At 44.0% G+C, this 25,067-nt stretch overlaps 1 protein-coding gene across 3 annotated transcripts; it reads left to right on the top strand.

Annotated features, from left to right (window-relative positions):
- The first annotated feature begins 192 nt into the window (after positions 1 to 192).
- On the top strand, positions 193 to 15,544 carry PRNP (prion protein (Kanno blood group)). Of its 3 annotated transcripts, none has more exons than XM_055372511.2 (2): positions 193 to 452; positions 13,172 to 15,544. In XM_055372511.2, exon 2 carries the CDS (start codon positions 13,177 to 13,179, stop codon positions 13,936 to 13,938), a length of 762 nt encoding a protein of 253 aa, XP_055228486.1. In that variant the 5' UTR covers positions 193 to 452; positions 13,172 to 13,176; the 3' UTR covers positions 13,939 to 15,544. The 3 variants fall into 3 exon arrangements, with proteins under 3 accessions (XP_055228486.1, XP_018872663.1, XP_018872664.1); XM_019017118.4 differs by having other exon boundaries at positions 270 to 452; positions 13,167 to 15,544; XM_019017119.4 differs by having other exon boundaries at positions 308 to 448; positions 13,167 to 15,544.
- Positions 15,545 to 25,067: the final 9,523 nt, after the last annotated feature.

A 25,067-nucleotide genomic window follows, 5' to 3' on the forward strand; every position in this document is an offset into this window, starting at 1 on the left:
TCCAGAAATTGCTTCCTCATTCCCGAGCCTTTCATTTTCTCGATTTCTCCATTATGTAACGGAGAGCTGGAGCTTTGGGCCGAATTTCCAATTCAAGATGATTTTTACAGTCAATGAGCCACGTCAGGGAGCGATGGCACCCGCAGGCGGTACCAACTGATGCAAGTGTTCAAGCGAATCTCAACTCGTTTTTTCCGGTGACTCATTCCCGGCCCTGCTTGGCAGCGCTGCACCCTTTAACTTAAACCTCGGCCGGTCGCCCGCCGGGGGCACAGAGTGTGCGCCGGGCCGCGCGGCAATTGGTCCCCGCGCCGACCTCCGCCCGCGAGCGCCGCCGCTTCCCTTCCCCGCCCCGCGTCCCTCCCCCTCGGCCCCGCGCGTCGCCTGTCCTCCGAGCCAGTCGCTGACAGCCGCGGCGCCGCGAGCTTCTCCTCTCCTCACGACCGAGGCAGGTAAACGCCCGGGGTGGAAGGAACGCGGGCGGGGGCAGGGGAGCCGCGGGGGCCGAGTGAGGACCCCGGGCCTCGGGTCCCAGGCGCAAGGGTGCCCGGCCGGGCGGGGTCGGGACCCCAGTGAGGAGGGGCCGGGGGCTGCCCCGCGGGCGCGTGACGCGTCTCGGGCCTGCCCGGGTGCGCTGGTCTCCGCTCGGGTGAGGCGGCTTGGCTTCGCTTTTCAGGTTAGGAAAGCTCCCTTTACTCCGCGTTGGGGGGCTGGGGGAGCTGGCGGAGCCCCGTTAGGGAGGTCGGTGGCGCCGGGGTGTCTCAGCGCCCCCTGCACCCCGCGCGGGTCCGGCCCAGCGGGCGATCGCTGGCGCCCAGGGAACTCCAGGAGGGCCGCCAGCGGGCTCCGCAGGGCGCGGGGCGAGGAGGGGCGCCTGGGGGCCGCGGGGCTCGCGCTCCCCGCCCGTTGGCCGCCCCTCGGAGGCCGAGATCGGGACCCAGAACGCCCTTTGGCAAGGCCTGGCGCTTCCGCGATGCCCAGAGGGTGCTTGGGGGGATGGAGAGAGGGGCGCCCGCCGGGGGAGTTCCGGGAGCCTCGGTGCCTCCCGCCGCAGCTGCAGCGTTCCTCCCGGGAGGCGGCCCAGCCCTTCATCCTCGCCGCCTGAGCTTCTCCGAGGGGGGCCGCAGCCTTGCGGCCGTCGCCACCGCCTGGAGAAGCGGCCCACGCGGACTGACGGGCGGGGGCGGGGGCGGGGCCTCGGGCCTCGGCGGGGGTGGGGTCCGGGGAGGCCCCACCCTCTGTTCGCCAGGGGCGGGGAGAGAGGAGCTGCAGGTCTGCGGCCTGGCCCCAGGTGCGACGGCGGACCCCAGCTTGGCCAGTCACATTCCTCCCAGTCCCCCTGGAGGGAGAACACTGGCCATGGGGGGCTCCAAGGAACAACCAGCCTCGGATGACGACCCTTGGGTCACCGGTCTCCCCACCTGTGCGGCAGGCGCCTTCACGTTTCATTATTAAACAATGGGGAGAAATCCATGTTTACTGTCCTTTTTAAGGAATTTTTTGCTCTTCTCTTTGAGGTGGCTGTAGGAAATAGATTTTTTTTAACCTCGCAATTCCACCACGGTCACATCCTTCCTCGCCATCGCAAAGCCACAGCTCTCCGTTTTTGTTTCCTAGCCTCCAGATTCTCACACAACACAGTGCAGTTTCACTGCTGCAATGATGAGGATCTTCATGGCCGCGTTATTTTCTTGTTCTGAGAGCATCACGGTTTAATTAGCAGTTCCCCATATGATTTGAGGTGTTTCCCGTTTCCTTAGGGAAAACTCCTGGTAGAATAGGATTAAGGATTTTTACAAATATAATTATCAAAAACATAGGAACAGGGAATTGGATAAATATGTTAAACTTCTGGAAAAATCAACAACGCTCTTAGATTTGTAGAAGAGAGGAAAAAATCACCAGTGGAAAGGAGCAATTTTACTTACACAAACACAGAGAAGGTCTTACAGTGAAAAAAAGCTAACCAGTAAGGGGAAAAGCAGGCAGAGGGGTAGGATGTGATTTGTATGTTATTTTTATCTAACACAAGTCTTCCACACCGAAAGGAAAATATTAAGATTATAATAGATAAATGGCAAAATGATGAGTCATTTACACAATAAAATGCAAATTAGAGCATGTTTGGGTTATCATTTTACATCTATTAAAATAACCAAAATAATTAATAGTAACAGCAACCCTTGCTGGAAGGTTGCCCAAAACTTGGCATTTTCAAGTGTCTGGGGAGGTGGCAGGGCTTTGGGGTCACAAAGATGGTTCTGCAGTCAATTTTGTGACCTTGGGCAGGCTACCTAATTTCCTGATCCTCCTTTTGTCCGTTCATAGAATGGAGGAAATGATAGCTACTTTCTGCGTCTGTATGTATGAGTTATTGGGGGCATTTCGAACCAGTGACAAACATTTTGCTAAGCAATCTGGTGATGCATTAAGAAGTTGGAAGCTGTGACCCAGAAACCCCACTCCTGAGAATTTACCTGCAATGGAAGAAACAAACAAACAAACAAACAAAAACAGGCATGTATTCCTACCAGAATGATCTAAAATTAGAACACCTGGAAAAGAGCCTAAATGTATAACACCAGGGCAGTAGCTAAGAGAATTATGACACATTAACTGAAATGAACATTATGTAACCATCAAGAATCATGATTTTGGAGCCTGTGATATGTGGGGAAAAACTGACAAGTAAAAAAGTGGGTTATTAACTGCACCTGCTTACTCTAACGTGAACGCATATGTGAAAAATCTGAAAGGAAAAGCACAGAAAATGGACGTTTTCATTGAAATTGTCGGTGATCTTAATTTTCTTTTGGTGAATATATTGCTCTTACTAAGGACATTTAAAAAATAGTTCACAGGTTTTAATTTTTTAGATGAAATGGACCCACAGTTTTCTGTAAGAGAAAGGAGAGATTGTTATATTTGCTACTTAGAATAAAAGATTTTTAGCCAACCTTGTTTCCTTTTTCAAATATTTTTCCATTTTTTTAGTTGATTAATGATTTAGTAATTTGTGTATTGGGTTTTTTTAAGAATCAGTTCTTAGATTCATTTATCAATTCTAGTTTTTTGTTGTTGTTTTTAAGGACTCCTGAATATTTTTCAAAACTGAGTAATTTCAGCCATGTCTAAGCTTTCTGTCTTCCTGGAGGCACAAATCTAGTTTAGCTGAACCACAACAGATTGTACATATCCTGCAGAACCTCTGTGGTCTTAGGAAGGTTGAAAGTCACCAAATGTCACAGAAAATGAGGGTCAGGAAAGGCTGTGATCACAAGCTCTTGATCCAGAGGCCAGTTGGGTCCATCTGTGTGACTCACACCTCACTGCATCATCATTTCTTGTAAAATCAGCTTAATTTTGCAGAGAAATGGCCACAGATTTTTAGAATTATGCTGAATTATGTAAGGGAGCAGCCATTTTAAAAATAATGTAATCAAATAACAATAATAACATAACAGAAGTTTCTGCACCACACTGACACTGAACATGGCTCTCAACCAACTAGCCAAACCAAGGTGAAAGATTCTCTGAACTTCAGTTTTAACTTACTTCGTCCATTCTCCCTTTTCAGATCTTATTTCTTCTTCCAAGGCAACTATATCCACTGTGAACTGCTGCATATTAAACATTCAAAACATGTCTGTATCTAACCCAGTGATGGCTACAGCATTATAAAATAACTCCTAAGTGAATAGTGTGTGCAGCAATTCTCACAGCTAGGAGAATTTTTTTTCTCAATGTGTTAACCATTCCTTTTTCTCCAACTGCATTCTACTTAAACTGTTACAGTATTGTGTGATCACTTTAAGGGAGGTAATCCTTCAGTGAAAAGCATTATAAATGTTGAAGATTAGACCCCTGAGGACCTAGCACTGAAGCCTGATCACGGGTGCCAATTCCCTGAGAAGCTTTTATAGATTCCCAAATCCCATCGCTAGGCACTCTCTGACTGGCTTGTGATGGGTTCCAGCAATGTTGTTTTTTAAAAGCTCCTCAGGTAATTCTGATCATGGACCAGGTTGGGGACCCTTTGCTCTGTTCAGTTTGTGGTTTCTAGGTGCCAGTGAGAAACCCCTACCCCCAATTTTTGTGCAAAATTTTTTTCAGCTTACATCAAGTTCTTTATGGACCTTAGAAAATTAAAATATAACAAGGGAATTTACTTAGCTCAGAAGAGACAAGGGACACTATGGGGTGAAGGTCGGGGGCTGTTTGACATTTGCCCCTTCCCAATGTAACTAATTAAGCTTCAAGTTGTAATGTGTTTTATGGGCTAGAAGGCTTTAGTGCCTATATTTGGATCTCAGCTCCAACACCTTGGACTCTTACAACCTTGGGATAAGTTCTTACTAGCTCTAACTCTCACTTCCCATCTATAAATGGGAATAAGATGAACGGGGTAATTTATAGATTTTTTGGTACCCTCTCTCTAGTTCCACTGTTTTGCCATTCTGCTCATGCACCAGTGCCATGTGATCTTATTGTAGCTTTGCACTCTGACACCTGGCAGGTCAAGTGCACCCTGGATTATCTTCTCATTAAAAATTTTCTTCAGTCTTTTAAGTTTTGAGTATAATTTCATAATGTCTTTTACAATCTCTTTTGAATTCTTTTTCAAGTTTTTTTATTTTTTTCTTTGACAGATAAGATTATATGTATTGTGTACAAAATTAGAAAGAGAGCTTTTCCTCTAAGATCTGAAACAAGACAAGAATGCTCACACGCACTAGTTCTATTCAACATATGGTACAGCAAGTCCTAGCCAGGACAGTTAGACAAGAGAAAGAAATAAAGAGCATCCAAATTTGAAAGGAAAAAGTTAAATTGTTCCTATTTGGAGACGACATGATTTTACACTTATAAAACCCTAAAGACTCCACCAGAAAACCATTAGAACTAATAAATTCAGTAAAGTTGCAGGATACAAAATTAACATACAAAAATCAGTAGTGTTTCTATATGCCAACAGTGAACTATCTGGAAAGAAATAAAAAGAAAGTGCCATTTACAATAGCTACGAAATAAATATTTCAGAATAAATTTAGCCAAGAAGGTGAAAGATCTCTACACTGAAAACTATAAAACACGGATGAAAGAAATTCAAGGAGACACAAATAGAAAGATAGCCCGTGCTCATGGGGGAATAATTAATGTTGTTAAAATGTCCATACTACCCAAAGTGATCTACAGATTCAATAGAATCCCTATCAAAATACCAATGACATTCTTCACAGAAATAGAAAAAACAATCCTAAAATTGGGTGAAGGAGGCATCTTTGTCTCGTTTCAGATCTAAGAGGAAAAGCTCTCAATTTTTCACCATTAAGTATGATGTTAGCTGTGACCTTGTCATATGTGGCCTTTATTGTGTTGAGGTACAATGCTTCTATACCTAATTCATTGAGAGTTTTTATCATGAAAGAATGTTGAATTTTGTCAAACGCTTTTTCTGCATCTATTGAAATGATCGTATGGTTATTGTCTCACTCTGTTACTGTGATGTATCACACTTATTGATTTGTGTATGTTGAACCATCCTTGCATCCCTGGGATGAATCCCACTGTGTCATAGTAAATGATCTTTTTAATGAGCTGTTGAATTTGCTTTGCTAGAATTTTGTTAAGAATTTTTGCACCTATGTTCATCAGGGATATTGGCCTATACTGCCATTTTCTTGTATGTTTTTGTGGGACTTTGACATCAGGATAATGCTGGTTTCTCCTGTTATTAATTTCTAGTTTTATACCATCATGCTTAGAAAAAAAACTTGATATGATTTCAGTCTAATTAAGTTTGTTAAGACTTGTTTTATGGCCTAACATATGATCTACCTTGGAGAATGCTCCATGTGCTGTTGAGAAGAATGTGTATTCTGCAGCTGTTGAATGGAATGTCCTGTATTTGTCTGTTTGGATCCATTTGGTCTAAGTGAAGTGTAAGTCTGATGCCTCCTTATTTATTTTCTTTCTAAATCTCCTGTCCAAAAATCTAAGAGATCCAAAGCAAACAGGGGGTTATAAAATTACGTTTGAATTCTGACTGAAATTGTGTTTACTTTATAGATTATTTGCTGGTGACTTGGTATCTTTCAATATTGGTTTCCCGAACAAAAAACGTTGTATGTCTTTCTCTTTTTCTAGTCTTCTTTTATGTCTCAGTAAAATTTTGTAGCTTGCCTACTACTTATTTTCAGGTTAAATCCTAGATATTTTCAATTCTTACTGCCATTATGAATGAATGTTTTTCCCCATGAAATGTTTAACTACAGCTGATTTAGGGACTCACTGAGTTTTGATTTGTTGATTTGAAAAACTACCACCCTGTTGAGCTCACATATTTATTCTAAGACATTTTTTGAGATTTTCCAGGTAAAAAAATTATACCTAGATGAATTTATAGAACAACCTAATAGCATAAAAGCAATAGATTATTGTTCACCACATTAATGGGAATGCCTTTCCTCTTAAAATTATGATATCTTGGGCTTTGTGTTTGTGACAGCCTTTCTTTATGATGGAAAGAGACTATCCTTCCAGTTCTATAGAAACGTTTTAAAAATAGCTTACGTTTTTAAAAATTTAGGAATGATATTGATTTTCATTGAAAACTTTTCAACATCTGAAGAAAATCTTTTTTTCTTCCTAACCTATTAATAGAGCTCCTGATTTTCAACCATTCTTGTACTCCTAAAATAATCCATATTGGTCATAATGTATTCTTCTTTTACTAAACTGTTAAAATAAGTTGGGTGCTGTTTTTTTAGATTTTGGCACCTGTGTGAGAGGAGGGTGCCATGGCAGGGTGGCTAAGTGTGCCCACCTGTGTACTAGCATTTGAATTTTGGCCCTTTATCCCATTGGCTCTAAACACTACATCTCAGGTGAAGACGCCCAAATGTTTATCTCTACTGAGTTACAGATTCCTATGACAATTGCTTAAATTGATACTCCCACTTGAATGTCTCATAGGTGTGGCAAAGTTTACATGTCTATACTGAAACTCTTGGTTTTCTCTCCCAGGCATGACCCTCCACCAGTTTGTCCTATTTCAGTAGATGGCATCACCGCCATCTCCCTGGTTATGGAAGTCCCAGACCCGGGCAACTCTCACTCCTCCATCCACTCAACCAGCAGGTCTTATTGGCTCTTTCTGTAAAATATGTCTCATTTATTCACAGCCTGCTAGCTGCGTGGACTCCATCCCAGGCCACGCCACCATCTTCCTGCAGCAGTTTCTTAACTGGCCTCTCCATTCCCTTTCTTGTCCCACTAAATTTTCTTCTATTTAAGAAAAAATGTTTTGTAGACATGGGGTTTCACCATGTTGCCCAGGCTGGTCTCAAACTCCTGGGCTCAAGCAATCCTCCTGCCTGAGCTTCCCAAAGTGCTGGGATTATAGGCTTGAGCTGAGCTTTTGAAAAAACATTCTATGATGTTACTGTCCTACTAAGACCCTTTAATGGCTCCCCACTGCTTTCAGAGGAAAATAGAAATTTCTCTCTGTGGACCATGAGGCCCTCATGATCTGACCCTCACCACCTCCCTAGTCTTAGCAGTCCACCTGCCACTGTCTCATGGGGCTCCACAGATTTGATCTCCTTTTTGGTCCTTAAGCCCACCAAGCTAAGTATCTTATTCAAAACTGTGTCCTCAGCCCCTAGCACAATTCTTGACCCTTAGAATTCTGACACTTGAAATGTGTGTTAAGCTAATCAATAAATTATTCTGCCAGGCTTGGTGGCACGATAATGTGTTATGGGTCACCTATATATAGCTGTGGCTCACACCTATAATCCCAGCACTTTGGGAGGCTGAGGCCTGCAGATTGGTTGAGCCCAGGAATTTGAGACCAGCCTGGGCAACATGGCAAGACCCCATCACTATTAAAAATACAAAAAAAAAAACCAGGCGTGGTATTGCATACCTGTGGTCCCAGCTACTCAGGAGGATCACTTGAGCCTACTGGATGAAGGTTGCAGAGAGCTGAGATCATGCCACTACACTTTGGCCTGGGTAAGACCCTGTCTCAAAAAAAAAAAAAAAGGTTATGGTACTGTAAATATTATATTACAGTGTATAATTTTTGACAGCTTTTTTTTCCATTTCTTCTATGGTTATTGGTCAGTTCTAGCCTTCTATTTTTTTTTTAAGCTGACACATACTGGCTGGGCATGGTGGCTCACACCTGTAATCTCAGCACTTTGGGAGGCCAAGACAGGAAGATCTCTTGAGCCCAGAAGTTTGAGGTGAGCCTGGGCAACATAGCAAGACCCCATCTCTACCAGAAAAGAAACAACAACAAAAAGAAACTGGCACATACTAGTTATTCCATAAATATTTCTTAAATGAATTCTAAAGTAGATTTTTATAATTTATATCTTAATAGAAAGATAATCCATCTCAGAGATATTTTTATTCATTAAGGAAAGTTGCATATAGTAATTTATTATCCTTTTTAAGCATTCTCTAAGGCTATTTCCCCTTATAGAGATATGTTTTCTAGTGATGTGTGTATGTTACATTTTCAAATAGCTCTTAATTTTATTTAGAAATTCCACATTTTTGTGGGTTTTATTTATTAAATTCGATTTTCATCTCTATTATTAATTTATAACTATAACAGTTTATTTTGAAGTTTTCTGTTTTCTTCCTTTTGAGTTGAATAATCATTTACTTTATTTTACTTCTTCTATTCAGTTGTATTATCCATGTTCCTCTGATAGCCATGTAGCTTCCAAATCCTCACATTTTTCAACTTCTTTAAAAGATTTTTTTTGTGCTATCCTGATAAGCGTTAAGTGTTATATCATTTTTTTCATTTTTATTATATTCTTAATGATTTTGATTATCTTTTTCTATCCTTTTGGTTTTCTCTCTTAGGTAAATGATCAGTTATATCTTTTGGCCATTTTTTTCTGTTGGAATTACTGTCTCTTACTGCTCTGTAAGAATTCCTTGCAAGTTCTAGAAATGAATCCTCTGTTGATTTTAAGTACTAAAGTCCCCTTTACCATTGTGTACTCTTTCTATTAACTTTGTCCAGAGTCAGCTTTATCGTGCTGAACAAGAATCTTTAAATTTTAATTTTTTTTTTTAATTTTTAAGTTCAAGGGTACAAGTGCAGGTTTGTTCCATAGGTAAACTTGTGTCATGGGGGTTTGTCATACAGATTATTTGATCACTCAAGTACTAAGCCTAGTACCCATTAGTTATTTTTCCTGATCCTCTCCCTCCCTTAGCCCTCTGATAGGCCCTAGTATGTGTTGTTCCTCTGCATGCGTCCATGTGTTCTTATCATTTAGGTCCCACTTATAAATGAGAACATGTAGAATTTGGTTTTCTGTTCCTGTGTCAGTTTGCATATCCCTGCAAAGAACATGGTCTCGTTCTTTTCTGGGGCTGCATAGTATTCGATAGCATATATGTACCACACTTTCATTATCCCATCTATCACTGATGGGCATTTAGGTTGATTCCATGTCTTTGCTATTGTGGATAGTTTTGCAATGAACATACACGTGCATGTGTCTTTGTAATAGGATGATTTATATTCCTTTGGGTATATACCTAGTAATGGGATTGCTGGGTCGAATGATATTTCCATCATTAGGTTTTTGAGGATGTAATCAAATTCATCAATTATTTGCCTTATGGTTTGTGCTTTTTGTTTAAAAAGTTCTTCCCCCATTCCTCCTCCAGGTCACAAAGACATTTGCCAATATTTTCCTCTTCTAGCGCCAAACTTGTACCTTTCACATGTAAGTCTTGGATCCATCTAGAGTTCACTTTTGTATGTAGTTAGGGATCTAGTTTTCTTTTTCTTGTTTCCCAGAAGCATGAAACCTTCCTCCTTTATTGATTCGTGGTGCCCATGTCAGCACACATCAAGTCCCTGTTAAAGTGTATCTACGTGGGTTTCTCTCTCAACTTGCTTTTCTGTTTCCTTTGGTCTCTCCGTCTATTCCTGAGCTTTACCGTCCAGTCTTCGTCACTGTGGTTTTGTAGTGATTTCATGTCTGCTTTGGCAGATTCCCTCCTCTTTACACTTTTTTTTTTAAGGTTGACCTTATTATTCATGGACATTTTCTTCCCCATAGAAGTTTACTGAATTTCTCAAAAAATTGAGATTACCTGGAATTTTAAATGGCATTTTATTGAAACTACCAGTTCATTTAGGATAATGGACATCTTTATAAAACTGAGTTATCGCCATCAAGACCATGGAATGCCTCTCCATTTTTTTCAGACCATCTTCTGTGTTCTCTGTATTAGAGTTATAATGTGTCACCCATCAGAAGTCTTTTCTTAGTTAAGTCAATTCCTAGACGCTTTACAGTTTGGTTGTTACTTTGAATATATTTTCTTCTGGTCAGTTATTGCTACTGTAGAGGAATGCCGTTGGTTTTCGTAGGCTGACCTTCAGTCCCACAACCTTGCACTCTAGCGTTGGTTCTCATGTTATCCCTGTTATTCTGTTGGATTTTCTATGTGCATGATCACACTAATTGCAAATAGTGTCAGCTAGAGCACTTTCCTTGCCATTCTTACACCTGTTACTTCTTTGCATACGGCCTTGGACAGCACCTTGAGTCCCATGACAATGGATGTCCCTGTTGTATTTCTGAGTGTATTCTTAGCATTCTTCTTAGTAATAAACAGGTATTGACCATTACCATATACTTAATAGGGTATCTTGAAATATGCCAGAGGACTAGGCCACTACTTGACTGGTGACAGAGAGTATCTTAGATGTATAGGCCCCCAGACATGCCAGTGTCCTCTCTCACCACCCATCTCCACTCCAAAGTTGTCTGGCCTCACCCACCTTCTGTGCCTGCTTCTTCTCCTCTGTGCTTCTCTCACTATGCCATGTCCTCGCCTGTTCAGGTGTCTCTAAGAGCTCATAGATCCTTAACTCTTACAGCTTTAAATGACGCACATTCAAAGCCCGACTCAGTGTCATTCCCTGCAGTCTCCTCTTCCTCCCATCTTACCCATTTCAGGTAATATCTCCAGCCAGCCAGAGTCTACTGCAGTAGCTGGCACATGAAATAAATGTTTATTTGACTGAATTGAAAATGTTAGCTGGCCATTGTCAAAAATACTATTTTGTAAATTTATAAATATGGTTCTCTTTGTATATCCATTATAAATATTTAGTATTTAGTTTGATTATTCCTTATGCTTTATAACATGTGTTTTCCCATTCATTCATTTATCCAGCATTTATTTTGCATGTCTATGGGTCAAGCACTCTGTCTAGGAACCCTGCTGTGAACAAAACCAAACTCCCGCCCTAAAGGAGCTTGCACTCCCGTGGAGAACATGAATAATAAGCACAGAGGAAATAACATAATATCTCAAGTAGCTGTAACTGCTCCAGAGAATAATGAAGCCAGGAAAGGGGGTGGGCTAGGGGGTGCTATTTTAGGTAGAGTGATGGGAAGAGCCCCACTGAGCAAACTTTAGCCACATGAGTAGCTGGAAGAAAAGCCTTCTAGGACCAGGGAACAGCAAGTGCAACAGCCCTGAGACAGGATGGGCTTGTCAGTTTGAGGAGCAGTGGGAGGCCTGAACCAGGTCACATGGGCCCAGCCAGTATGGCCACGACTTTGTGTTTTATCCAGAGTACAAAGGAGCCTCACTGAGGGACAAGGGAAGTGGCATGACGTGACCCGCATATTAAGAGGAGAGCGCTCAATGGCAGCCAGGGGAGGAGCCAGGGAGGCTGGTTGGGAGGCTGTTGAAGGAATCAGGTGAGAAGTGATGGAAGCGCCGAATAAGATGGTCATGTTGGAAAATCTGAGAAGCTGAGGTGCTTAGCATTGATTTTCAAGGTAAAGCTACTGAGATTTGCTGATAGACCCAATGTATGCTGTGAGAGAAAATTCAGTCACTCTAGAGCATTGGCTGGATTTGTCACCCATTGCAGTGAATGGAGAAGGTGCTGACATAAAAGCCCTTTAGACTGAAAGCTACTGACTGAGGGGATGGTGCCCTAGTTTGATTTCCTGGGGTGTATGAGTATCAGGGAGGCCAAGAGCTGGGCCTCACGAGATCGTGGGGACTACATCAGGGAAGCAGGCCTGCAAAGAACCTGCCCCACAGACCCCCACCTAAAAGAGCCTCCAAAAACCCTAACTGGCATGACCTGAGTACTTTAACTCTGCTTGTATCTTTCAAATATATTTTGATTTGCTTATGACCACCAAGGCAAAACTTCCCATTTCAATAATGTTAGTAGAAACATAAGCAGGATGTTAATTTATTTATTTGACAATTTTTTTATGAATATTATCCAATTTAATCATTAGTCTGAAAGAGATGAAAAATAATTTTCTAATTTTTAGAAAAATTTGCAGCTAATTGGGTGATAAAGGTAAGGGGTTTCTGAGTTCACAAAAATGTTCTAAAATTGACAACAGTTATGGTTGCACGTTTCATTAAATGTACTAAAAACCATTGAACTGTATATGGTATATGGTGAATTATATGGTATGTGAATTATATCTCAACAAGCTAGGTATTGTTTTTTTAAAAAATAAAAATAACAAAGGAGAAAGAGAGAGAGAAAAACAATTGCAGATCATCCCAGCACTGAGGACAAGACTAACTTCAGTGTTCCAGTATATGCCATTTTAGGTTTTACGGCACACAGTGATGATTTGGAGCCTATGATTTGACCTAGGGTACAGCAGGTACTGTTTAGCAATCGTTTTACTATTGTCATAGGTCTCTGCTCTTGGAGCTAAGTGCCCAGGGTAAATGAGATCTTTAATTTGAAAAGAGATTTTTGATTTGATGAATGTACATTCTCCAAAGGGTCATAAATTGTTATTCTGGATGTTTGATCTGTTTGTTGTTTTGGTACAAAAATTAGAAGAAAATAATTCACTCATAAAATGTTAAATAATGAACTAAAATTCATTCATCCAGTCCATAACTTAGGGTCACATTTGTCCTTGGAGCAGGAGAAAGAGTTGTGTTCACCCTTTTCTTACTTTTGCTTTTGTCCTAAGTGCTTCAGAGAAGTACAGGGTGGCAACAGTGTTTCTACTGAGCAGCTGATACCGTTGCTATGCACTCATTCATTATGCAGCAAACATTTAGTAATTTCAACATAAATATGGGACTCTGACGTTCTCCTCTTCATTTTGCAGAGCAGTCATCATGGCGAACCTTGGCTGCTGGATGCTGGTTCTCTTTGTGGCCACATGGAGTGACCTGGGCCTCTGCAAGAAGCGCCCGAAGCCTGGAGGATGGAACACTGGGGGCAGCCGATACCCGGGGCAGGGCAGCCCTGGAGGCAACCGCTACCCACCTCAGGGCGGTGGTGGCTGGGGGCAGCCTCATGGTGGTGGCTGGGGGCAGCCTCATGGTGGTGGCTGGGGGCAGCCCCATGGTGGTGGCTGGGGACAGCCTCATGGTGGTGGCTGGGGTCAAGGAGGTGGCACCCACAGTCAGTGGAACAAGCCGAGTAAGCCAAAAACCAACATGAAGCACATGGCTGGTGCTGCAGCAGCTGGGGCAGTGGTGGGGGGCCTTGGCGGCTACATGCTGGGAAGTGCCATGAGCAGGCCCATCATACATTTTGGCAGTGACTATGAGGACCGTTACTATCGTGAAAACATGCACCGTTACCCCAACCAAGTGTACTACAGGCCCATGGATCAGTACAGCAACCAGAACAACTTTGTGCACGACTGCGTCAATATCACAATCAAGCAGCACACGGTCACCACAACCACCAAGGGGGAGAACTTCACCGAGACCGACGTTAAGATGATGGAGCGCGTGGTTGAGCAGATGTGTATCACCCAGTACGAGAGGGAATCTCAGGCCTATTACCAGAGAGGATCGAGCATGGTCCTCTTCTCCTCTCCACCTGTGATCCTCCTGATCTCTTTCCTCATCTTCCTGATAGTGGGATGAGGAAGGTCTTCCTGTTTTCACCATCTTTCTAATCTTTTTCCAGCTTGAGGGAGGCGGTATCCACCTGCGGCCCTTTTAGTGGTGGTGTCTCACTCTTTCTTCTCTCTTTGTCCCGGATAGGCTAATCAATACCCTTGGCACTGATGGGCACTGGAAAACATAGAGTAGACCTGAGATGCTAGTCAAGCCCCCTTTGATTGAGTTCATCATGAGCCGTTGCTAATGCCAGGCCAGTAAAAGTATAACAGCAAATAACCATTGGTTAATCTGGACTTATTTTTGGACTTAGTGCAACAGGTTGAGGCTAAAACAAATCTCAGAACAGTCTGAAATACCTTTGCCTGGATACCTCTGGCTCCTTCAGCAGCTAGAGCTCAGTATACTAATGCCCTATCTTAGTAGAGATTTCATAGCTATTTAGAGATATTTTCCGTTTTAAGAAAATCCGACAACATTTCTGCCAGGTTTGTTAGGAGGCCACATGATACTTATTCAAAAAATTCCTAGAAATTCTTAGCTCTTGGGATGCAGGCTCAGCCCGCTGGAGCATGAGCTCTGTGTCTACTGAGAACTGGGGTGATGTTTTACTTTTCACAGTATGGGCTACACAGCAGCTGTTCAACAAGAGTAAATATTGTCACAACACTGAACCTCTGGCTAGAGGACATATTCACAGTGAACATAACTGTAACATATATGAAAGGCTTCTGGGACTTGAAATCAAATGTTTGGGAATGGTGCCCTTGGAGGCAACCTCCCATTTTAGATGTTTAAAGGACGCTATATGTGGCATTCCTTTCTTTAAACTATAGGTAATTAAGGCAGCTGAAAAGTAAATTGCCTTCTAGACACTGAAGGCAAATCTCCTTTGTCCATTTACCTGGAAACCAGAATGATCTTGACATACAGGAGAGCTGCAGTTGTGAAAGCACCATCATCATAGAGGATGATGTAATTAAAAAATGGTCAGTGTGCAAAGAAAAGAACTGCTTGCATTTCTTTATTTCTGTCTCATAATTGTCAAAAACCAGAATTAGGTCAAGTTCATAGTTTCTGTAATTGGCTTTTGAATCAAAGAATAGGGAGACAATCTAAAAAATATCTTAGGTTGGAGATGACAGAAATATGATTGATTTGAAGTGGAAAAAGAAATTCTGTTAATGTTAATTAAAGTAAAATTATTCCCTGAATTGTTTGATATTGTCACCTAGCAGATATGTATTACTTTTCTGCAATGTTATTATTGGCTTGCACTTTGTGAGTATTCTGTGTAAAAATATATATGTATATAAAATATATATTGCATAGGACAGACTTAGGAGTTTTGTTTAGAGCAGTTAACGTCTGAAGTGTCTAATGCATTAACTTTTGTAAGGTACTGAATACTTAATATGTGGGAAACCCTTTTGCGTGGTCCTTAGGCTTACAATGTGCACTGAATCGTTTCATATAAGAATCCAAAGTGGACACCATTAACAGGTCTTTGAAATATGCATGTACTTTATATTTTCTATATTTGTAACTTTGCATGTTCTTGTTTTGTTATATAAAAAAATTGTAAATGTTTAATATCTGACTGAAATTAAACGAGCGAAGATGAGCACCACCTCCCGTGTCTGCAGTTGTATTTCCTGGTGCTTGCCCTGTGTTGGGGACTGTTTTGGGGGTTAATCTGAGCCAAGTGGCGCTTTCTGTCCTCCCTTCTCAAGTGATGGCCGATGGTTCACGCACTTCCCCTTGTTCCTGCCCTTGTCCTCACTTCCCAGTCACCCACTAGTTCATCTCTGCGGCTTTTGCATTTTCTCCACAAGTATCTAAGTGGGCTTAGCACTGGTAAACTGCAAAGGCACTATTGCAGCAGGAGGAACAGTCTGGGAGCTTTTTATCAGTCCTGGATTTAGAAATAGATTTTCTTGATTAAAATGAAAATTAACAAGCTCTAAAGAACTGTTGACCCTTGAACTACACAGGGATTAGAGGCACTGACCTGCTGCACAGTCGAAAATCTGCAGAGAAGTTTTTGTTTTTTGTTTTTTGTTTTTTTTTTTGAGAGGAGTCTTGCTCTGTCATCCAGGCTGGAGTACAGTGGCGTGATCTCGGCTCACTGCAACCTCCGCCTCCCGGGTTCAGGCGATTCTCCTGCCTCAGCCTCCTGAGTAGCTGGGACTACAGGCATATGCCACCATGCCCGGCTAATTTTTGTATTGTTAGTAGAGATGGAGTTTCACCATATTGGCCAGGCTGTTCTCAAACTCGGCCTCAAGTGATCTGCTCGCCTCAGCCACCCAAAGTGCTAGGATTACAAGCGTGAGCCACCGCACCCGGCCTGCATAGAACTTTTAACTCCCCCAAAACTTAATTGCTAATAGATTAATTGCCTGCTGTTGGCTGGAAGCCTTACCAATAACGTAAACAGTTGGTTAACACATATTTCGCATGTCATATATACTATATACTGTATTCTTACCATAAAGTAAGTTAGAGAAAATGTTGTTAAAACAATGAGGAAGGAAAAGTATATTTACTATTCACTGACTGGAAGTGGATCATCATAAAGATCTTCATCTCATCATCCTCACATTGAGGAAGGCTGAGGAGGAAGGGGAGGGGTTGGTCTTGCTGTCTCCTGGGTGGCAGAGGCAGAAGAAAATTTGTGTCTCGTGGACTCAGTTCCAACCCGTGGTGTTCAAGGGTCACCTGTACCTGCTTTATGCACCCCAAATCAGGCTCTAAAATAGTCTCAGGTCCTGTGAGCCTTAGTGACACACTCTTCTCAGATTCAATACCTTTGATCTGAAAGGTGACTTTGATTTGTCATAATCTTCCAACTCATTCTCTACATGTTTCGACGCACCAGCACTGTGATGCTCTCGGTTATTCTTGGCAGAAGTTTTCTCCTGCAACTAATTTGCTAAAGGCAGGGGGTAATCAGAAGTGACAGTGGTTGAAATCACAGGCCAATATCTTAGCAAACGTCTGTGTTGTAAATGGGGGAGTGCCTCTGGTGGGGTCTTCAAGGATCACTCCAGCCTGGCTAGGGAAACTCTAGGGGAGAGGCACTTGAAATTATTGTACTCATAGGTCCTAGAGAGGGAGGCATGTCATGCCAAGCAGGGGGCTGGATTGGAGGCGTGCCCAGGGATTGGGTGCAACTCAGCATGTATGAGACAGAAAGAGAGAGAACCCCTGGGCAAGTGCCTTTACTGGGAGCCAGGATGAAGGACACAAGCACAAGGTGTAAGGGGATCTCACTGGTGTGTTTGAATGTCACTAAGTCACAGTCAGGGGAAGACAAGAAGTGGAACTTGTGGCAGGGACCAGCCTTATTACACTGGCACCTGGTTACCTGGACAGGGTGCCCACTGCCTATTTGTAGGATGTCAAGGTATCAGGAAAATATGAAGTTTTTAAAAATTTACAATATAATGCTAACCTCCTACAGTGATCAGAGGATCAGCTTTGTATTAAAGATGGAAAGATATCAATCAACTCCTTGAAACCTCATCACCCACAAAACTACTAAAACAGAAAGAATGACAAATACAATTCTCGGCCAGGCACAGTTGCTCATGCCTGTAATCCCTGCACTTTGGGAGGCCGCGGCAGGCAGATCACTTGAGGTCAGGAGTTCAAGACCAGCCTGGCCAACATGGTGAAACCTCCATCCCTACTAAAAACACAAAAAATTAGCTGGGTGTGGTGGCACATGCCTGTAATCCCAGCTACTCAGGAGGCTGAGGCAGGAGAATCACTTATAACCGGGAGGCAGAGGCTGCAGTGAGCCGAGATCCCGCCATTGCACTCCAGCCTGGCAGTAAGAGCGAAACCCCGTCTCAAAAAAATAAAATAAAATAAACTTTTCATTACCTGCCTATAGTAATTTCTCAAAAAGAGTCAACTGAGGAGACTTAAAGTGTTCGAAGCATAGCTACTTGTAGGACCAGAGTGAATAATATCCACCTGTATCTTTCCCAGGCCTCATGTTTCCTTTGTTATTTCAAACGTGTGAGTCATGCAAAAGGAATTTTTACTAAAAAGGAAAAGAAAAAAAGTTTAAAATGACCAGCATAAACATAATTGAGTTCAATCCCCCAGAAAGGGTTATTCGGAGAACAGCCAGGCGCTGCCCTTGTTTTTCCCCCTCCCCATCTGGGGCTAAGACCAAAGGGGGTCTGTCTTTGGAGGGAAATCTGGGTCTGTACAGCTTCCCACCCTAAGGGAAGCCTTAATCCCAGCCAGAACCTGAGCTTCTCCAGGCAAGGCCTGACCTTGCCGACTGATCTAAGCATTCTGCGCTTCATTTTCACCTAAGAAAGGTGACTTCCTCCTGGCTGGGGGACTCCTCCCCTAGGACTCAGCTCATCCTGAACTAATAACCGCGTATGTCCATCCTTTGTTCCGTTCTTTGAGTCCCACCCATGTTCTTCAGGAAAGCTGCAGCTGGTCCATGTGCCTTGCCTGTGCTTCTGTGGAACTACCCCTCCCTTCTCTGCCTGCAGCAGGGCTCCTGGAACTTGAATGTGCACTTGAATCTGCAGGTCCTGACTGTAGGTCTGTGTTTCTAACATGCTGCTGGGTGACGCTGTGCCCGTCCCGTGGTCGGCATTGTAACAAGGCTCCGGGGGTTCCCACGCCAGAGTCTGCGTCAGAAACCTCTGGAGGGCTTGTTAAACACAGATGGCTGAACCCCATCCCCAGAGTTTCTGATTCCCTAGTACCAGGGTGGGGTCTGAGAATTTGCATTTCTAACAAATTCCCAGGTGATACTGATGCTGCTGGTGCGGAGAGGACACATGGAAACCACTGCTTGGCAGATGCAAAAGAAGCAGAAGCCGCCCCAACCCTGAAATACTCACAAAGCTGCTGTGGAGACTAGACACCTGCCGGGGGAATAAGAGCCTGGGGATCCTGCCTGGGAGGAAGAGAGAGCTGGGAGCTCTAGGGGTGAATGCCAATGGAGGTGCAAGGAGGTGACTAACTCCTGCCGTCTGAAAATAGTGAGGCACAGCCGAGGCCTGAAGCCCACCCTTAGTGAGAGATATAGTTAAACTTGGAAATGGTGCCCAGTCACTTGAGAAGAGCACTTCTCAGATTCAGATGTACACATGAACCACCTGAGGATCTTATTAAAATGTGGGTTCTGAGGCTGTAGCTCTGAGGTGAGCTCGGAGATTCTGCAGTTCTAGAAGCTTCCAGGTGATGCAATGCTGTTGGTGCAAGGACCACTCTCTGAGAAACAAGGACCTAGAGGTCCAGGTCATCTTGGAGAGCTGTTCTAACCCTGGCCGAGAGCTTCGGGAGGCACTGGGGCTCAGGCACCCGGCAGTGGAGTCTTCACTTTCCTTGTTTGAACTCTAAGTGCTGCCTCTCACACACAATTCCCTTGTCTGGACCCAGACAGCAGAATCAGTGCAGCGGCTTATCTCAGAACTAAAGACAGTTGACTGTCCCTGGGGAAGGGAGGGCTCTCTCTGAGGAAGTCTCAAACACCCTGCTGCAAAATTTTCACCCTCAGGATCCCCAATTTCCCTGAACCTTAACAGACTTGCTTGTTCTGTAGAAATTGCCTGTAATTTCCAAGATAAAAGGACTAGAAAGGTGGCCTTTTCACCTATGTGGCTTCTCTTTTTTTTTTTTCTTTTGAGATAGGATCTCGCTATATTGCCCAGGCTGGTCTCAAATTCCTGGGCTCAAGCGATCCTCCCATCTCAGCCTCCCAAGTGGCTGAGACGACAGGCACGTGCCACTATGTCTGGCCCTATGTGGCTTCTCCAAGGTGAATATGGGCCTTGTGGGGCTCCAGGTGGCACATGTAAGGTGTGTATAGTAGTTTTGTGTTCAGACTTAAATGAGACTCAAAATTATACTGGGGAATTCTCAGGGGCAGCCCCCTCCAAAATCAAAGACCTGTGGGGCAAAGCCCCAGCATCCTGCCCCAGTGAGCTGGGGCTGACTCCGACAGCTGCTGCTCCTGGGTCTATCATCTCCTGATGCTTTGACAGGCCAAAGCGTTAGCCTCAGGTTAGCCTCTGAGGCCTGTCCTGTGCTATGCAGTCCCAGGCAGTACTGCTCCCTGTGCCTGAGACACTGGCTTCTCCACATAGACCTCAGACACAGAACTGGGGCCACTGCCCTCACTGTGCACTTTAAAGGGTCCTCCTCCAGGCCTCCACTCAGAGCCTACTGTCCCGCTATTCCTAAACCACATTCCAGGTGCCCAGGGTGTTGGAATTATCTGCCTCAGGGCCCCTGTTGTCCTCCTATCTGTCCTCCTACGAGTGGACCACACCACCAGTATACACAGCTCAATGTCCAAGAGGCAGCCATGACATCACTGTTTGGGTCTGGTGGCTAAGAAGAAACTTGGACATGTAGGCTGGGAGTCCACATCCATGAACTCGAGGCCCCCAGGAGGCACACAATGAATTCGAGTGGGAAGAGAAGGGGGTGGGCCACGGGACAGAGGCCTCCCTCTGGAGTCTTCCTCTAAGCCCTGCAAATGTTAGAGGCAGTTCTGCCCCCAAAGCTTCTAGGGGAAAGGAGTGAAGGAGTTGGCAATAAAGTCCTTAGTTTTTGCAAATGTCTGCAAGTCATAAAAGTGCTTTTAAGTTCTCCACAGGTCAGGACTGGTCATGTTAGGTTCTTACTCCTCTCCCATAGTCCCTCCACCCCTAGATATTGGGAGACTCCCAGTCAATTCACCACCCAGGATGGCTGCCCCTCACCTTCTTCCCAGGGCCCCACATCCAACTAATCCAAATATACCCATGTATTCAAGCACCTTTCTGATGAACCTCTAGAAAGTAGCCAGTGCTGCAGAAATTTCTTGTAGCACGTGCTCAAATTTCTAGGATCCTACCAGTCAAAGAACAACAGTCTCCTTGCTTCCACCAGGGAATTTACTAACACTTGCTTCTAAGATCTGACCTCTCAGAGCCACTGTGGTCCATCAGTCAATTCAAAAATTACAGTGGCCTGGGGCTGCGTGGGTGAGGTGGCTGCTTGGGAGGCTAAGGTGGGAGGATGGCTTAAGCCCAGGAGTGCAAGGCTGTTGCAAGCTGCGACCGCACCACTGCACTCCTGCCTGTGCAACAGAGCAAGACACCATCTTTATAAAAACAAACCAGCGGCCAGCCGCGGTGGCTGACACCTGTAATCCCAACACTTTGGGAGGCCGAGGTGGGCGATCGTGAGGTGAGGAGTTTGAGACCAGCCTGGCCAACATGGTGAAACCCTGTCTCTACTAAAAATAGAAAAATTAGCCAGGTGTGGTGGCACATGCCTGTAATCCCAGCTACTTGGGAGGTTGAGACAGGAGAATCGCTGGAACCAGGGAGACGGAGGTAGCAGTGAGCCAAGATCGTGCCACTGCACTCCAGCCTAGGCGACAGAGAGAGATTCCATCTCAAAAAAAAAAAAAAAAAAAAAGACCCAACTGAAATCTGAAATGTCAGTCTGATGAAGCCTATGAATCCTTCTCAGTATAATGTTTTAAAATAAGATACATGGGTTATAAAATAAACTGATTAAACTAAAATATAGTTATCAAAATATGTGAATACTCATTAAACTTAAATATCTAAAAACTCACTGAATAAGATCTAGTGGCGAGCCTAATAACAAACATAATTTAACAGTGATATGTGTAAAGGATATTTTTAGATTTGTTACACCTGGAATTAGGTTGGCCAACTTGTCCTGGCTTGTACCATACTTTCCCAGTTTAGCACTGAAAATCCTGTGTCCCGGAAATTCCCTCCGTCCCTGGCAAACTGGCACTTGAGAACCCTGTGTCCTGGAGAACCCCTCAGTCCCTGGCAAACTGGGACAGTTGGTCACCCTACCTGTAATGTGGCATGAAAGCATCTGTGATTGTTAGTGGTGTTATAATCACAGGTACAGCTAACGCTACTGTGAGTTGCTACCTGCATTCTTCATGGAGGATAAAGCTCTATTTCAGGTAGAGGTGAGTGAAAATAAAGATGTGTTGGTTTTTCCCATCCAAGTTCATGTATTTGCCAATCTCTATCCATGGACAGCCCCCTTCCAGTTAAGAACCCCTGCAATTGGTAGGACAGAGTTAGGTCTACTCTCCCCTAATATTCATACTTTGTTCTTAGCTCTACAATAATTTACCAAATGCTGTAATTGTTTGTTTAAACAACACAACAAAAATTCTCCATTAAGCACCTTTCTTACAGGGTTGTGGGAGAATTAGAAATGTATACAGGAGAGCTGGCATGAAGCAGGTCATTGTGATACAACCAGAGCCCTCTTGCATGGTTGAATCTAAATTGGTTGAAAAATTTTGGAAAACTGGCAGGTTCTACTAAAGCTGAACATGCCCCTATCCTATCACCCAGCATTTTGACTACTGAGTATTTCCCCAACAAAAATGAGAGCTTATAGTCATCAAGAGACATGCCTAAGAATTTTCCTAGCAACTGTATTCCAATAGCCCCAAACAAAGGATAATCCCAGTGTCCATAAGAGAAGAACAGATCAAGAAGTTGTGATCTATTTAAACAACCATATACCATACAGGAATGAGAATTCACAAATAATATCTCAGCCAGGTTTGGTGGCACACACTTGTAATCTAGCATTTTGGGAGGCTGAGGCTGGAGGATCTCTTGAGGCTAGAAGTTCAAGACTAGCCTAGGCAGCATGAAAAGACCTTGCTTCTACCAAATGAAAAAAAAAATTAGCCACCTTGGTGGTGTGCGCCTGTAGTCATAGCTACTTGGGAGGCTGAGGCAGGAGGATCACTCGAGCCCAGGAATTTGAGGCTGCAGTGAGCCATGATGGCACCACTGCACTCCAGTCTGGGTAAGAGAGCGAGACCCTGTCTCTAAAAATTAAAAAGCAATTTAAAAAACAATAATAACATCTCTAGGGAACAATATTAATAAATCTCACAAGCATAATTTTGAACAAAAGAAACCAGTTACAAAACAATGCATATTGCATGATTCCATTTGTATAAAAGAAGGGTGAAACACCAGCCTGGAAGCTAGAAGTCAAGGCAGTGGTTACCGTTGAGGGGGGTGGGAATATTCTGCTGGTTACCTAAGGGTATTGAGTTCGTGAAATCTACTGAATGTTGTACTTATGGCACGTGCATTTTTCTATATTATGTTATACTTCAACAAAAGCATTCAATATATTGGGTCCTCATTCCCACCTCTTGCCAGATCCCACCTGCAGCCACCACCACCTAGAAGTGACCTCTCCCTGCATTTTCCACTTGGGTTGGCTCTGAGACTTGGCAAAGACTTTTCCCTGCTGAATCCATCCCTCTCTCCACAGTGCTTTGAACTTCCTCCTGGACAAGGGCAACCACAGTCTCTGGCATGAACCTCTTAAGTTGCCTTCACAACCATCAGTGCTTCATTAGTATTTCTGGCAGGCTGGTAATTAACATGTTAGCACATACCTGTGTATTCAAAGCAGCTTTTGGGCCTGAGCTTACTATCCTTTACACTATTTCAGGGAAGGATTTGTATTGAATTCTGTGGTTTCAACTGTGCCAAGCAGCAATTGATAATCTTTCATCCGCAGCAGCTGTGACAATGATGGGAGCAGCAGGCATGATACCCCTGCACAGATGAGAAAACTCATCCTCAGCGTGAACTTATGTCACCCCAAAGATGCCCAGCAAATATACCATTTATTGTCTGAGGTGGAAACCACCTTCCATGAGAGAGAAGGCCAAAGCTCCCCTGTAACCGATGATGACTAAGCCCTGCAAAGCCGAGAATGGCAGGCTGGGGATTAGAACTCATGTCCTTGGCTCATGTCCACTCTCTGTGCAGCGCCCTGCCCTCACCCCCCTCCCCCAAGAATGAACACCACCCCTGGGCAACCCAGGTGTCCCGACTCTGACACAGTAAAAGCTGGACCGTCATCTGGTCCAGGTAGCCCAATCCTGGGGGAGGCCTTTCTCCATTTGGACATTTTCCTGTGTATTTAGGGAGAGTGACAAACTGCAGACCAACTTATCAGGTTAATTATGCTTTTAAAAACATCACAGACGAGGAGCAAAGTGGTGGGGAGGCTAAATGAGGAACTTGGTGGTGGCTGAGTCTGGCATTCTTTGCCCTTCTTCGGGTCTGCAGGTGGGAGTTTCTGCCCTTTCCTGGGCCTCTCCTTTCTGGACAGCCTGAGAGACAAATCACCTTAAAACACAGCCTTCATCCTGTACCTGCCCTAAGCCTTCAGTGGCTCCCCATCTTCTACCTTCTCACCTACAAACATCCTGTCCCACATACACTGGGTGATTTCTGCACGAGAGGAAGAACTGCTTCAGTGGTCCCGGCTGAGCCAGAAGGACCACTGCTCTTCCTCATCTCCCACCCTTCCTCACCTCCCTCCCATCCTCCCCATACTCCACCCCGATCCCTGCCCTGAGTCAATTGCTCACAGCCAAGTTCGAAACACTAACTGCACTCTGACCGGGAAGGGCAGAGAACCGCAGGGGAAATGATCCATGGATTAGCACGGCATTTGCTTCTCCAAGCCGTGGCCACCCTCTGGGCTCATTTTCTGCTTCTAAACAACTCTATATCACAGAATCTCAACTACCACCATGACGGGTCTTCAACATGCTGCCCTTGATTAAAAAAACAACCGCAACAACTGTAAAACTGTCTCCCTTATCCCTGTAAAATTTTCTCTTGCTGCTTTTGTGTATTCCAACCAACTGCGATTTGGACCGTCACCGATCAACAAGGGATAAAGGGAATCTAGATGCATCTAGATTCCAGGCACTGCGCTAGGTGCCAGGCAAACACATGTGAATGAAACACAGTCCTTCAACTTCTATGAGCTCAGCAGAATGTGTGAATGGGAGGCTCCACGGACTACAGTAATAGGCTCTGTGCCAAGTGGCAAGGGAACCACATGGAGACTCCTGGCTGGGTTTGGGAGCAGAAGAGTGGGCAAACCATAAAGGAGGGTGAATTTAAGATTTTAAAAAAGCCATAGTCCAAATTCTAAAACAGTAAAAGCTGAAAAATAGGCATATTCTATGACCCAGCAAATCTACTCCTGAGTATATATTCAACAGAAATATGGGCACCAAGAAGAACATGCAGGAATATTCATGACAACACTATTCATAAGATCCC

The sequence above is a fragment of the Gorilla gorilla genome, chromosome 21 (genome assembly GCF_029281585.2).
Source record: "Gorilla gorilla gorilla isolate KB3781 chromosome 21, NHGRI_mGorGor1-v2.1_pri, whole genome shotgun sequence".
Taxonomy (NCBI): Eukaryota; Metazoa; Chordata; class Mammalia; order Primates; family Hominidae; genus Gorilla; species Gorilla gorilla.